This window comes from Cibotium barometz, chromosome 36 (assembly GCF_041138505.1).
Source record: "Cibotium barometz isolate CiBa-2024 chromosome 36, ASM4113850v1, whole genome shotgun sequence".
NCBI lineage: Eukaryota > Viridiplantae > Streptophyta > Polypodiopsida > Cyatheales > Cibotiaceae > Cibotium > Cibotium barometz.
Window position 1 is genome coordinate 14,838,114 of NC_141081.1, and position 16,653 is coordinate 14,854,766.

The window sequence follows — 16,653 nt, forward strand, 5'->3', positions numbered from 1 at the left end:
ATGCTTGTGATCAATGGTTTCACGTTCTACCCATATGCATGGAACAAGTACGATACCTCACCAAGTGTACCTCACCAACTAGAGTTTGGCCTACATCCATAGGCATAAATGAGGAGACAAAAAAGCTAATTACAATAGGGTTTAACAATGGATTGAGCTTCGATGAGATAGTTTCTCATTCATTCAAGACATATAGAGTGCCCACACTAAATGCCATAAATTATTGATACAAGTATATATCTTATGGAGCATATGAGAAGATTATAAAGCAATATAATTAAACGCAATTGTTATAGTTTCTCAAATTCCTGTACAACATTACAAGGGGAAATTTTATTTTGAAGACTTTAGGATGTGAGAAAAAGTGTATCATGCATACATGGTGAACATACTATCAATAGTGCGCATGTCAATAATAATTTAGAGGTAGAGAAGCAATAAAAAAGCCATTCTTGGTATGTAAGCACTTGTACTTCATTTATGTATTGGGCAACCAAAAGGTATTGATATGTGTGTTGGGTATTTGCTTCAAGGGGTGCATTGATATATGGACACTAATATGTTTGAGATATCATTGATATGTGTGCTCAAATAGTAGCACTATGAAAACCTACAAAATTTATTTAGGGTACATATCGGGGATTTTTGAAATATTTCCTATTTTAGTAATCAATTTTTAGAATCTATAAAAATATTAAACATTGAAGAAAGTTCAATTCACAAAATATGTGGATACACACACACACACACACAAAATATAATCCTATGTTTATTAATAAAAGAGTTCAAAGGTGCATACAAAAATGAATGTGATTATCTATAAAGTAAAGCATTCAAACCCATTTACAAAGAACCCAAGCCTCATTATATTACTAAAAGATTAGTAGCAGAGTAGACTGTCATATTTGACTAGTAGACTGGCAAATCTGATCAGTAGACTCACAGATTTGACCCAAAAGAGAATACTTGAACGGCTCCTCATGTATCGAGCAAGCAATCACATTTCCTTTAGAGATGAAGTGACTAAGACCTTGAGTGAAGATTCCCATGGTAAAAAATTTGCAATGCTACCCATATTCAATTGAAGAGCCAAAACCATAGATTGATGAGTGACAAAAGGTACACTACTGGCATGAAACAACAAAGCACCAAGGATGTTCACAAACATAGGATGGCTCACAGTTTGACAATTACATTAAAGGATGCAAAGGTCGAGGATTCATGCCTAATAAAAAATATGAAATGGTGTGCCATCTCGCCATGAAAGGCAATGGGACAATTCTTCAAAAAATATCCAACTACATTATTTCTACCTCCAACCTATAGGCATTGATATAAAATGGCTAGCCTTAGATATAAAACATATTGTTGTTCGAAGATGTAGCACTACAATCATCAGGAGAATCGAATTCGATGGAGCAACTATGGTTGTTGGGTTAATTCCAATCTAATGGAGCCTCTTGTGAAGGTTTAACTAAAGTCACTAAGTGTGCTATAATATAAAAATTGATCAAAGGTGAAATAACCCATGGTGATGTAGATATAACATATCTTTCCAAGAGGAGTCAGACATGACATACCAAAATCCGCCTCAATAAAGTTATAGATCAAGGAAATCACTAAGATTCGAAATAATAGCAAAAACGTAGAGCATGTGCTATAGAAAGTGTCACCATTTGCGAGATGGATACTCCATGGTGCAGGATAGCTAAACCACATCATTCGAATATATATAATGGTTGACCAATATGGGGGACCATCTATTACCGGCCAAAACTTGATACAGAGAAGGTCACAAAAATAGTTACCCCGCATGATTAGATAGCACCTCAGGACATCTCTTCAAATCCGACCACTAATCTTCGCCAATTCAAAGTCTGCTCAGGCATAAGCCCCACTCATATTTGAATGCATAATTTGATAGCTTAAAATCTTGCTCTTTATTGATGATAGACACTCTCACAATCAACCTCTAACAAGCTACACAAGTATCCAAATTTTATTTCCCATCTATAAAATTCAAACACGTGCACTAAATCATCTTGTATACCTTATATTTGCTACAAGCCACATTTTGGTACATGTGTACTCACAACCATTATAGGGGGAGGAGAGGTGTTAGCATAGGCAAGCACCCAAAGATACTGCTACACACACCTAGAAATAGACCGCCACCTAAACAATGCTCATTCAAGATCCTAGGTGGTCACACTCATGATGGGGAATAACACATCATAAACGGTTATGATAGGGCGCGTTGAGATAGGCCATAAAGAGCACCACTCTCACCACCTTAACATTCAACAGCTATAAAAACCTCATTGTATACTCAAGAAAAATGGATGATGCTTAATAGACTAGATACATGAATTGAATGGTTACTTATCGTGTATTTGAAGCTGAATGCATTCCTGTTATATGTGTGTTTTGAGACTCTTCATTTTGTGTTTCATTTATATTATGTGAATGAATACACAATGTGTCCTCTTATATGTGTGTTTTTGGTAATGAGAGTCCCCTAATTATGTGTTCCATTTAGTTATCTTTGTATTTCCGTTCATGGGTCTAATCAAACTACCTCTATGTGTGTGCTAACCCATCTCTACATGTTGATGGCTCCCCTCGGCCCAACACTTTTATCTTTGTATACTTGGTATGATCTCTATATGTACCATGTATGTATCTTCTTACTCAATTTCTCTTTTTGATCTTCTTAGTTGGTTGCTACTCCTGATCTTAGTTTTATATATCATGTGCACCTGCTTTCATACATCTTTCTATACTTATATGTATGCATACTATTGTGTGTATAAAAATTTATGTTTTACGTACTTCGATGCATCTTCTTATACTACTATTTGTGTATCTTACATACTTTGTTGCATCTTCATATAATACTGCTATGTGTATCTTACTTCATTCAATCTTGTTTTTTTTGGGGACCAATAATATATATATATATATATATATATATATATATATATATATATATATATATATATATATATATATATAATAAAAAGAAAAAGACAGCTTTATATAAACTTCTTTCCTTGCCCACAGTCCGCGCCCTTAACAACATCAGCATAAGAGTCACCATTCAGCAGAGTACACATCAAATCCCATCTATCATCCTGTGAAACAAAAGAAGATTCATCCCAAGATAAGTGATATCCCAACAAGATACATGCCTCAATCAAAGCTTCATATGTGCAACCCCTAGAGGTCCGTTTTTCCAAGATCTCACCCTTCATCTCCCCTTTTTGAAACCATATTTTATCAGTTGGTCTGGACCCCACTAGATTCTCAATCAATGCCACAAAGATGTAGCTAGCTTGTTTGACCTTCTTATATCACCTCTTTGTTCTAGGACTGTACCAAGTTGTCTTTATCTTCACCCTCTACCTTCTGAGACCTTGCACAACAATATCCTAGAAGTTAGGCACATCCCAATATGTCTGCAAACTGACCCCCATGGAGTGACATTATCTTCACTTACCCTCAAGGCACTATACAAAACTCTATTTATGCCTTTGTCTAGCATAGAGACATTAAACTAGCTCCAATCCTTGATCCAACAAGTATCATCCACAACAGTGGATGTCCAACCTTTTTGCACTTCCTCCAACACATAACTGACCAACTGTGCCTCTCTGTTAGACAGGGCAAGATCTATCTCCAATTGCTCTGGCTCTTTCCATCCCATTGATGCATTATCCCAGCAATCCTTAAATCTCCTCAACCCCTTACAATTCAATCTTTTGGCTATTCTGGGGTCTTGTAAGGCTAAGGGGGGATTGAACTTATGAGTCCACCATATCCCTAAGCACAATAAAGAATTCCTTGAAGCTCTGCCACATCCATCCCATACCATGAGTTCCAACACCTCTTTCCATTTAGAACACAACATCTTGCACAGTGGGGACCCAATTATTTTGAGAGGGGCATGAGAAAACACTTTATCCTTCTAGCTTAGACCCTGCCACACTGCATCCAGATACACAGCTGAACATTCCACCAATTTCCTTAACATCTTAGCCCATATTTTCTTCTGGTTAAGACATTTGGGCAGAATCAACTGGTCTAGCAATGGTGTGAGAGGGGAGATGAAGAATGCCAAGCCCACCGTCAGATTTATGCATACAAATTTTATCCCAAGCAAGCCAGGCAAGAGTCTTCTTATTAGACCCTCCATTCCTCCTCGATACAAAGTCTCTAACGGGTCTAATTATCTTCTACTAGTGCCCTTTTCCAAAATCTAGCATAGGGCGCAGAGAAACATAATATAAGCATTTAATACTATGTTGCATATATCCACCCTATCCCCCTCACACCTTCCCACTTCTTTAATTTCACAAAAAACCTATCTAATGCCAAGTCAGTCAGTTGTTTATTTGTCACATCCACCCCAAAAGGGACCCCTAGGTATCTGACAATCCGACCTCTCCTCACCACCTCACACCCCCATCTTTCAAGATTAGAGTTATTGTCCTCAGGCAAACTGGACTTTGAATATTACATTTAGAACTTGAAGCGTCAGCAAACTCTTGTATAATATCAAGATCCAATTTGATATTATCATTATCAGTTTCCAAAAAGAGTAAGGAGTCATCAGCAAAACATTGTATAACCAATTGCTCCCCATCACATAACTTTAAGCCCTCCCACTAGAGGAATCCATCTGAAGGGCTCTAATCAAGGGATGAGAGGCAATAGCAAAGAGAAGAGGAGCAAGGAGGCAGCCTTGTCTCACTGATCCGCGAACTTTAAATCCTCCAACCACTCTTCCATTCAGCAGTAAATTACACTTGCTCCCCTGGGTGAGAGTAAATATGTAAGTAGACATTCTGGAGCCAAAACCCAGTTTGTCCATTAGTATAGCCACAAAGGACCAGTGCACCCTATCATATGGCTTCTCCAAATCTAGCTGCAGAAGAATACATTTTTGTTTAGTCTTCAAGGCCACATCCCTACCCAACATAGCAGCATAGATGTTATCATAGATGGATCTCCCCTTGATAAAGCCATGCTGATTCTTTGAGATCATTTCTTGTAGAGTAGGGGTTATTCTAATAGCAATGACTTTGGCTAAGATTTTGTACATGACAATCAATAAAGTAATAGGCCTCCAATGATTGAACTTGTCACAAGCATTTTGCTTAGGGATCAATTTCACCAGCCCTTCCTTTAAGTCTCTATCCAGATTGCATGTCTTGAAGGCTTCACTACACATTCTCCACACAAACTCCTTAAGAGAAGGCCATAAATTCCTTAAGAGAAGGCCACACAAACTCCTTAAGAGAAGGCCACACAAACTCCTTAAGAGAAGGCCAGAAAGCAACGAAAAACTCCACAGAGAGCCCATCCTAGCCAGGAGACTTTTCTCTCCCCAGTCTCAGAAGGGCCTCCCAACATTCCTCCATTTCAATGTCCCTTTCAAGCCATTTGGCTCTATCAGTGTCTAGACTTCTATTAACCTGTTCCAAAATCTTAGATTAAGCTTAGGCCCTTCTAGCTAACACATCCTCCTTGAGACTGAGAGTAGCACCTAAGTACTCCACCCATTTCCTAGCTATTAGACTCATCCCTTTTAGTTCATGCCCATTGTCATCTAGTATCCTTCCTACAACCTCTTTACCTCTTAACTTTCCAATTAGCTTCTTGAACAAATACCCATCAGGTTTACTGGTAAAGGTTTTCCATTTGTACCTAGCTTCTTCCATCTTGGAGCACTTCTCATCCTCACTTTTGAGCCCAGCCTGTGGCACTTGAAATACCAATTAGTCTCTTCAGCAGGTTAATTTCCCCAATTGCCCCTTCTTTTGAAGAGATTCCAAGAGATCCCCCCATCTCTTTCTTTCTTATCTACCACCCTGCTCAACCCTTTATTTCCCAACTCCCCTAATTATGCCATGCATTTCATTAGAAAATAATCTCCCAAGACCCTTGCACATATCCTCTACCTTTAAGTCTCCCTATGGCTTCCTCAGTTTGCTAGATAAACAACTCATCTTTTAAAAGTAGATTATTCACCCTTAGTTTCCTAGAGGGGAACTTCTTCAATTCAACCTCATCTCCACCAAGCACATGCCATCCCCACTTATTAAGGGGCATATGATCAGAAAGAGCAGTGCTAGAGTCAATAGACATTTTAAGAGCACGAGGAATCCAAGTGGCTTGTTGGGCTGAAGAAACCCTTTCAATTCTAGATGAAGAATCAAAGTATTGCAAGCTAAAATAGGTATGCCCCGGGTCAGAGTTCCAATCCCCTATCTCCCAACCATCCCTCAAACCTAATCTACCTCTTAGCCCTTCCCATTTCACCTTTTCATGGTCCATCAGCACAGTACTCCCCCCACATCTATCCCTTTGTTCCTGTACCATATTAAAGTCTCCCATGAGGATGCAGTGCCCTTGCCAGTTCAAGTTGGCTATCCATTCCCACAGTCCACTCCTTACTTTATGGTTATGAGCTCTATATAAGTTAACTATCCAGATCTTCTCTCCTTCCAAATCAATTTCTACTACCAAAATCATCCCATTAGGGTGATTAGCTATAATAATAGGATATAAGCTGTTTTTAACAATAGTCATGACACCACTAAACACTCCTTTCAACCCCCCATACAAAACAGTCCAATCTCTGAACTTATCCTTTCTCAAAACTTTAGCCCCAAACAGATTATGTTCCTCGATGCCAAAAATAGAAAAATCCCACTCCTTAATCAGATTCCAAAAAATAACACTCTTCTTTTTACCCTTTACTCCCTTAATATTCCACGAACACCCACTTATTTTAATAGAACTCATGAGAGGGCAGTCTTAGGAACCATGAGAGGGCAGTCTCAGGAACCATTTCTACCTCTTCTCCACTACCCCCTTAATCCCCTCCTTTTTGAATCCCTTCCAAGCTTTCTCCACTTGCCAATAAATTTATGAATAGTTAAAGTTCCACTATCATCATCCCCTGATGGATCAAAAGGATCAGAATACATCATCACAGGATCAACAGGATCAGAATACATCACAGGACTTGAGCTACGAGATTGACTGCTGCCCTCATTATTCCCTACCCTGCCCCCACTTGCTTTTTTCCTAGCCTCATCCTTAGCTTGTCTCATATTCATTTTTCCATTTACTGTCTTCCATCCACCCTCTCCCCCAGAATCCTCAATATTCTCTTCAATATTTTTACCCTTGTCCACTAGGCCTTTACCCTTACCTCCCTCCATCTCCCCCCTTTTCCTCTCACTCTCCAACTTATCCAAGTTTTCACCCTCTACTCTTACAATGTTTCCTTTACCACAGTTCCTAGCAATATGCCCGAAACCCCCACATTTGAAGCATGCACCAGGAAAGGGACCAAACTTTAGCTTCAACTCCAACTTTCCTAGTTCACCTAAATCCACCTCTATTGATTTAGGGGTTTCAACTGCTCTATTCCATGGAATGCAAATGCTATTGCCTTGCTTATTGCTAGCTTCATCTTTAGAGAGATACAATACTGGCCGAATCACACGGGCAATTTCCCTCAGGGCGAGACAAAGCCATGGGGGTACCCTATGATTTCAACCCACACAGGGCAGGATTCAGCCAGGCTTTTGTTGACATCAAAAAAAGGATTGAAAGGTGCATTAGCCTATGATCCATAAGAGGGGAGCTGTAGCGAAGAGATCGGGGACAACTTGCACCTTAGTAAAAAGAACATTAAAGAAGCCTTTCCCTAAGTAAAAAACCTGAGACACCACACTATCATGCAGAATGTCAACTTGTAACTATCTCGCTACCTCGACTTTCAAGGGGATCTTTTCTGAGCAGAGAACAATCACACTACACAAAGAGAACAATTCAATCTGGCTCCTCACCAACTCGGAAGACACTTGGAGACATACCTTTTCACCTCTTGTTAACGGTTTTTGAGCCTGCAAGATGATCCGCTCAGCTACTCTCTCGGGCGAGGACTTCTTACAGTCCCTTCCCTCATTGTCGTTTGCGCGTGTCCTCTTCATCTCAACATCCACTCCATCCCCCCAATCCCGCCAACCATAATCTCCTTCTTCCGGTCGATTCTCCCAGAGACACTCCATGCATGTGTCTCGTCACCTATCCCTAGGTACAAGGAAATGCATGTACATGTGTGAGGTAACCGCCACTCCCCCATGATCACCGCCACCTAGTACCCGCGTTAACTCTTGCTATCAATGAAAGATATGCAAACCACTCCCCCTTCCTACTTTGTTCAATCTTTGCATGTATGCTGTGTATCTATGTGTTGACACATCATTATTCTATGAAATTTTCATGTTCCTTTATACATTAATTCTATACAAATGCACTATGTTGTCAGCCATGAGTTCATGTTGTTGTTTGGCTTATATTAGTTTGGTTAGCATTATGATGCAAGGAGTGTGAAAGTGTACACTATCAATGAAAGTTGTATGCTATATGGTTTCAACAAGTAGAGAAGTTAAAACAGATCAAACACTATCAATGTTTAAGACTGTTTAAAACAGATTATACATGCATATTTAAGACTGGATCATTAAAGTTAGGCCATGATTGATACTGTACACTTTAACCTACAGAGTGCTTTCTGCAGGATACACGATGGTTACCTTCACTTCCATCCCAGTCATAGGTGAGTTCCCCTCCCCCCCTCTCTCTCTCTTTCTCACACACAGAGACACACACCTGATGTGACTGTATTCGTGTGGCACAGTTACAATTTATGTTGAGGACGTAGTACTGTGTGTGTGTGAGAGAGAGAGAGAGAGGGAGAGAGGGATTGCAACGTTTCATGCAAACCTCCACTGTCTTATGCTTCTCTCGCTGTGGACTTGGGGAGCTTATCTCTGTACTCTGATGACATACTCTTCAGTATACCATGCAGCATTGAGAAATTCGTCGCAGCCCTACTCATTTGGGATCGAGAGAATGCATACAGGGCCTCGTCCTTGAGACGGTCCTAGCGTTCAGCTCTCTAAGCTCTTGCTTTTATGTCTCCTCAATCATGAGCATGCCATGTGCGATGCTTTTGCATAAAGGGTGCATGGCGTGCCAAAGACACAAAGTAATAACCAAGTAAAGAGAACCCTGGCACAATATATGGAGGACAAAGCAACGAAAGTGCTTCATTTCTAGAACCATCCATCACTCCTGAGCTTGCAAGTCTTCCTAAAGATTTCTTAAGGTTGCTAGCAATCTTTTTCGGCATACAAATTGAATCTTCTTGGAAGAATAAATCTATTTGAGAATCCTGTTAATCCCAATATTAGCGAAATCTCATTAGAATCTGGATCTCTGCAAAATAAATGCGCGCGTGCTAAGATCCTTAGAACTATCTGGGTAAAGAAGCTTTACCTAGCATTTGGTACCGAAGCAAAGAAGCTTCACACCTAGAATAGCATAACCACTGTACCCAAAACATACACCCAATCATAGTTACAAATACTATGCAACTACAGAACACTCTCTGACCATGTGTAATCCTCAATCTTGTTCTTCCCTCCTTTCTATAATTGATTTCTCAAATCAATTGGTGCTTCCCCTCAGTCTAGAAATCCACCAAATAGGAATATAGATTTATCCCCTTGTTGATCTGCCTCTGCTATTTTGCACCGCGTCGTCGTGCTGCTGCCGTCGCGCCGACTGGCTATTCTGCGTCGACTGAACTGCGCCATACTACCGTTCTACGCTGGCTGACTGCTGTCGCCCCTTGCTGTTCTTCATTGGTTACGGTGTTGCCATGTGGACCTTATTTGGTCCGTATACCTCTGTACGGCCTCTTGGGCTGTTTTTGGATTTGGTACTAGCCCAGTGAGAGATCTTGTGGGCCATCCCTGTGGTGTGCTCGGCAACGGGATCTCGTGCGTTGACATGGACTACGACATTGGTTTCTACATTGGCATATCTGTTTGCTTTTGTATTCATTGAGGTATTGATCTTGGCTTGCGAGCCCGTGCATTGTTCCCAAATAAATTCCTGAAAGGGGGCGGGGTCTGTTCCCCGCTCAGTGTGTGTCCTATGCAAAGTTCTTTAAACCCTGCTCTCTCCCTCTCTTTATCTTCTCTCTCTATTTTTCTATCTCTTGAATACGTGGTGGAATTTGTCATAGCATGTCCCATTGGGTTTACATTGGTATCAGAGTAGGATTTCTCTCAAGAAATCTTTCTTGGGGTGATAGAGCCATGTTGAGAGTAGAGGGCAACCAAGGGCCTAATGAAGGGAACAATTATGAAGCCGAGCCAGGAACAACTATGATGGCACCTAGGGTCGTCGATCCATTACTCATGAGACCATGGCCATGTCGTTTGAAGAGTACAATGATTTTTAGTAATTCAGGAGTTTGCTCAGGGATGAAGAATTCCTTGCTTGAAGAGTCAAAAGGGAATAGGACAAAAGAAGGGCTGAAATGTTTAAAGACTTCATCAAGGATAGAGCCACCGAAGCCGAAGGATTTGAAGCTGCTAAAGCCTATCTTTGTGCCAAAGGAATCACTGTTGCAGAAGGATCTAGAGCCACCAACTCTACTTCCCGCGGAGGAGACAGGGAGGCTATTCCTAGGCTTGCTCTCTCAGATGCAGCCTCTTTGGGATGAGCAAGAGAAAGGAAGGCAAAAGAGCCTACAACAACTGGCAAAGTGGACTTCAAGCGTGGGGAGAAGTGTCAAGTTCGATGCTTTGTATGGTAAGCGGGATACACAAAAAGCTTTATCTTTTATTAAGCAATTTGATGCCGCTTTTGGAGGAGAGGACTTCTCCGAAAATTCTAAGCTTCGCATGGACTTGAAGGATGCCACCTTGAATTGGTGGCTAAAGGTGGTACAAGAAGGAAGTGAGCCGAAGACATGGACTGACTTCAAGGTTATGTTCAACAAGAAGTTTCTACCCGTAACCTTTGAAGTGGATGTGCAAAAAGAGTGGGATGAGGTAAAGCAGAAAGTCAGTGAGAATGTGGTGTGATAGGCGGAAGCTTCGGGGTAGATCGATAACTTCAATGCTCAAAAATCAGCAATCGTTCACGACGAGAATAACGCACAAAATTGAAAGTAGATGTGCAGAAAATAGAGAGAGAGAGAGAGAGAGAGAGAGAGGGAGAAGAGGACACAGTATTGGGTCCCGAATACCCTATGTAGGGCCCCCACCACAAATGGTGTATTTGCTTCTATTGGAATGATGCAAATCAGAAAATAAATGACTAAAAACTTGACCTTCTTGGCTGAGGAAAATCCTCTGCCCCCTTGACCTTCAGAATTCACCCTTGTGTTAACTCCTCCTTGGCTTTCCTGGCCCCTTGAGTAGCTTCAGTGCTTGGTGAATAATCAGATGACTAAAACATTGAGAAGGGCTGGGTATTTATACCCTCTTTCACCTCTAGTCGGTTAGCCAACTAGAATCGGCCAGCAACTTATTCTCCGCGACTAGCACTTTATACAAGAAGGAACTGAGCCGAAGACATGGACCGACTTCAAGGTTATGTTCAACAAGAAGTTTCTACCCCCAACCTTTGAAGTGGCTGTGCAAAAAGAGTGGGATGAGTTGATCTCTGCTCTGTTTCCATGATCTCTGCTTTGTTTCTTATGATCTCTGCTCTGTTTCTTATGGTCTCTGCTCTGTTTCTTATGAGCAGGAGAGGATCTTTTGTAGCCCTACGGGCATTTTTTATATGACTAATGAAAGGATCTTTTCTCGGAAAAAAAAAAAAAAGAGTGGGATGAGGTAAAGCAGAAAGTCAGTGAGAATGTGGTGTGACAGGCGGAAGCTTCGGGGTAGATCGGTAACTTCAATGCTCAAAAATCAGCAATCGTTCACGACGAGAATAACGCACAAAACTGAAAGTAGATGTGCAGAAAATAGAGAGAGAGAGAGAGAGAGAGAGAGAGAGGGAGAAGAGGACACAGTATTGGGTCCCGAATACCCTATGTAGGGCCCCCACCACAAATGGTGTATTTGCATCTATTAGAATGATGCAAATCAAAAAATAAACCACTGAAAACTTGACCTTCTTGGCTGAGGAAAATCCTCTGCCACCCTTGTGTTAACTCCTCCTTGGCTGTCCTGGCCCCTTGAGTAGCTTCAGCGCCGCTCGGTGAATAATCAGATGACTAAAACGCTGAGAAGGGCTGGGTATTTATACCCTCTTTCACCTCCAGTTGGTCAGCCAACTAGAATCAGCCAGCAACTTATTCTCCATGACTAACACTTTATGCTAATAAATGTTTAATAAGCCAGTGTTTTCACACTGTATGGACTGGCCATCATGCGTGGGTACCTGAAGCTGTCCAAGCTGCTGTCCAGCCTGCACAATGGCTGTGGGATAGCACTAATAGCCTGGCCGCTTGGCTGGGCAGGGCCCAAAGGCCTTTTGGCTGTATGGCTAGGCCCGTAGGGCTGGCCGACAGCCTGCCCAGCCCACACTAGGGCTGGTGGGCAAGGCCTGGGGCCTTCCTGGCCCCTTGGGGTGGCTCATAGCCTTCCCCATGCCCCCACTAAAAGCAAACCTAAGCTCTACATAGAAGTTTGGCGCCTGGTCGTAGACCAAACACATAGAGCAATTGACATCATTCCAGAGGGAGACTCACAGTGCAGACTGGCACTGCTTCATGTGCAGGACGTAGACCAAACACATAGAGCAATTGACATCATTCCAGAGGGAGACTCACAGCGCAGACTGGCACTGCTTCATGCACACCTGACCTCGAACACATAGAGTGGAACCTTGGTTGACTCGTCCCGGAGTGGGCTCACATGGGACCAGTTTCCACTCCAGGTCCAGCACCTTCTTGCTCAGATATGTCTACATGGCATCCAAGTACGGGATGCACGTGACATCCCCTTCTGCTTAACTTGATGGAAGTTGCATAGCCTCCAAATAGTCCGTGAATAAAGCTAGATAGTCGTCGAAGAACTCTTTGTCAAGCCATACTGCTTCGTGGGCCCTCGGTCCTGAAACTTTGTGAGGAACTCTCTGTCTTCGGCCTGAGCCATGCTTGAAGCGGTGCAAAAGGATCTGTTCTGGAACCATCACTTCAGCTTCATCAATGATATCTGGTTCCGCTTCGTCTTTCACTTCTAAAGATGGCTTTAACCAACTGACATGAAACACATCGTGCATAGTCTAGCTCGGAGGTAGCTTCAATTAGAAACCTCGTTAATCTTTCTCTAGATGGGAAAGGTCCAAAGTTCCTGAATGACAACTTTGGGCATTGCTTGCCCACCTATTTCAACCTTTGCTTCATGATATGAAGATAAACCCAATCTCCTTTCGAAAACTTCATATGACTCTGGTCCTTGTTGACCTATCGAGTGTAGGCCTCTCGTGCTTTAGCCAACCTGTCTTTTACTGACTCCAAAATCTCTTGGTAAGACTTCGTCAATACAATGCCCTCCAAAAATGACTAGTAAACTTGGCATCTCGGTCTGACACTATGGTCCTTGGGATCCCGCCAATCGGGTATCAATGCCGAATGAACAAAATGGGCAACATCTTCGGCGGTCACATCGCCCTGCATGGAATAAGCGTAACAAATTTGCTAAATCTATCAACTATAGTCAAGCACTGAGTATTACGCTTACCCGGACTAGGAGGTAGATTCGTGACAAAATCCATTGATATATCTTGGAAAGGTCCCTCAAGAATTGGTAAGGGTTGTAACAACCCTATCTTCTTCCCACGAGGGGCTTTCACCTTTTGACAAATGTCACATTGTTGTACATGTGCAAACACATCTCGCCTCATGTTTGGCCAATAATATTGCCGTTCTAACTCCTCCAAAGTCGAATTCATGCCTCGATGACCACCAGTAATGGCGTCATGGGCGTCATAGAGAAGAGCTGCCCTGAACGACTTCATGACACACAATCGGCCTTTGTAAAAAAGCCAACCATCGCGGGTAATAACTTACGAGACATGTAAGCTAGTGGATGGCCATTCTGTTGTAATACACCTCTAATTGTGATGTTACTTACATCGGTGATCACTTGGAACGGCTTGTCCCACGAGGCAAGCGCTAGACAAGGTGCTTCTGACAAAGCCACCTTGAGGTTCTTGAATGTCTCCAACACTCGTGGAGTCATTCGAATCCGTTGCCTTTTAGTCTTGACACCCTTCAGCAGATCGGTTAGATCCGCCGAGAGGTCAAAAACTTGTCTATGTGGGTGGGGTATGCCCGTCTACTCTTGATAGTCAGCTTATTGAGTGCACGATAATCTACACACAATTGAGAAGACCCATCCTTCTTCTTGACAAACAGGATATGGCGACACATTGGGACGGATGAAGCCAGATTGCAATAATTCTTGGAGTTGGTGGTCCAACTCCGATTCCATTGCCTTCGAAAGGCGATATGGAAACTTGCTTGGGGGTTCCAAGCCCGGAAGGAGGTCAATCTTGTGGTCCTCCGGTCTGGACGGGGGGAGTTGGGAAGGGAGATGTCCCGAAGAAAAATCTTCTGGAACTTTTCATGGAGAGCCAAATACTTCTTGGAAGCACTGGCCACTGTTTGGGTAGGTTGGATGTAAATCATCGCACAATGTGTGCCTTTCCTAATTGCTCGTTTAGCCTGCAAGTGGTTTATGAGTGGAAAGTTCAGGATTCCTGGCTCACACTTAATAGTCACTGGAGCGTTGGACACATTCCGACCAATCTGGAAAGTGTGCTTGTCCCACTTGGAGTCAGGAAGGAACTTGTGAAACCACTGAATGCCCAAGATTATGTCTGCTCTTACGAGAGGGGCAACCATAAAATCACACACAAACTCTATGCCCTGAATGACTAATTTAGTACCTAGAGCTTCGAACTTGATGCTCGTCGTCATGCTTGTGCTAAAACCCTCAACTTTCTTGTTCACCGAAGTCAAGACAAAACGGGCACGCCGAGCAGCCTGTTTCATGACCACATCCTCTGTGCTGCTCTGCTGTCAAACAAGACGACGACTCTCTGGCCATCTATGTAGCCAAAGGTCTTGAGCAATTCGTTGCGCTCATACTCCTGGTCATGGGCGCCCTTCTGCTTATCTTCGAGCTTTCGGCTAATGATTGCTCCAACCGAAGCATGGGATCTGAAGAACTAGGGACAGCCGCTGGGGTCTGTGTGGGAGCTAGGCTCACCACTAAAGCCGTGGAGGTTGGGGTGGCGGTCTGTGGAGTGGTAGTCTTCTTAGGACACTTCCTAGAAGTGTGTCCTTTTGTATGACAAAAGAAACACCTACCCTCCTCCTTGTACTGAGCGGTCTCCTTAGCACTCAACTTGCCACTGGTCTTGCTTGCCTGAGCTTTCTGGTTTGGAGTAAGCTTGCGTGCATTGGTCGAGTTCTTGGAGCCAGAGGCTCCCGTGCTGTGTCTTGGGAAAGACTCCATCTTGTTCTGGCCTTTTCTCCCTGAGGTGTGAGCCTTGGAGTAGCAAGCTAGGAAGTCTTGGGCTTTCCGCCATTATGTTCATTTCAGCACTCTGCGCAAGTGAGAGTGCGTCTTCGAAGGTGGCTGGCCTAAACATACGCACCTCCCACTGGATTTGTGTGTCAAGGCCATAAAGGAATTGCTCTTTCTTGTCCTTATCAGATGATAAACCCAACTGCAAACATCATAAGTTTGAAATTTTATTGGCAAACTGAAGGACTGGTTGTGCGTTTTGACACGCTCCCCTAAACTCGTCTTCGAGTCGCTCAAGGTAATGGGGTGGAAGAAACGGCCGCTAAGGATAAGGACAATTTCGTCCCAAACATAAGCTACCATACCTAATCTGGCGTGGGCATGAGCCCACTGGGTCCACCAAGGAATGGCCTCACTTTCCAAGTACCAACTAGCTAAGATCACCCTGTTAGTATCACTTTTTCGAATTGTGGCAAAATAAGCTTCAAACTGATGCAACCATGAATAAAGAGTTGTGGGGTTGAGTTTACCACCATTATACTAACTGAAGTTCATTTTCTCGAGAAAATGACTTGAGGAAGCCGCTGGTGTCAATCTTGCGTCCAAAGCCACAAGGTATCGTTCATGTTTCACGCGTCGCATGGCGTCATCTTCACGTTGTCGAATCTCCATTGCATACATCTGCAAGTCAAGCATCGAACTCGACTGCGGTCGTGACCCTTTGAAAGGGTCCCTTTGTAGAGGATCTGGAATCTGGAAAACGGAAGGAGAGGGAGGAGGAGACGGAAAAAGAGGAGTTGGAGAATGGGTGCGCTCTTCTAAAGCCAGTACATGCGCTTTCTGCTCTTCCAATTTGGTACCTTGTTCTGCGATTGCTCGTATCATCTTTTGGAACATCTCTGGTACATTCATGCATGATGCCCTAGATGGACTGCTTGGTGCACTTCGGTCCCAAGGTTCTTGTTCTCTCTCGTTGTCTAGCTTGCCATAACAAGAAAATGCACTTTCTTTCCAGAGTGCAATGTGACCATCCACTCTGTGTGGGAGACTTCTGAAGGCTGAAAACCAACTGTACTTTGAGGGACAGGAGTCACACCGAAAGGGGTGGTCCACCGGAGTTCGGAAACCAACCACACAAGCGAGAAAAAATTTTCTGGCTTTTTTTTTTCTTTTTCTGGTGAATCTTTACACTTGAAGTAGGCTTTGATACCACTGTGACAGGCGGAAGCTTCGAGGTAGATCTGTAACTTCAATGCTCAGAAATCAGGAATCGTTCATGACGAGA

General features: G+C 42.9%; 1 protein-coding gene across 3 annotated transcripts in view; it reads left to right on the top strand.

Annotated features, from left to right (window-relative positions):
* Positions 1 to 8,402: 8,402 nt before the first annotated feature.
* LOC147617524 (2-oxoglutarate (2OG) and Fe(II)-dependent oxygenase superfamily protein) overlaps positions 8,403 to 16,653 on the top strand; it is a 166,273-nt gene continuing 158,022 nt past the window's right edge. For 2 of the 3 annotated variants that reach the window (XM_086775781.1, XM_086775782.1), the window contains exon 1: positions 8,403 to 8,638. In XM_086775781.1, coding sequence (XP_086631907.1) covers positions 8,608 to 8,638 — 31 coding nt within the window. In that variant the 5' untranslated portion in view covers positions 8,403 to 8,607. The remainder of the gene's footprint in view (positions 8,639 to 16,653) is intronic. The other variant, XM_086775783.1, reaches the window with a different exon arrangement.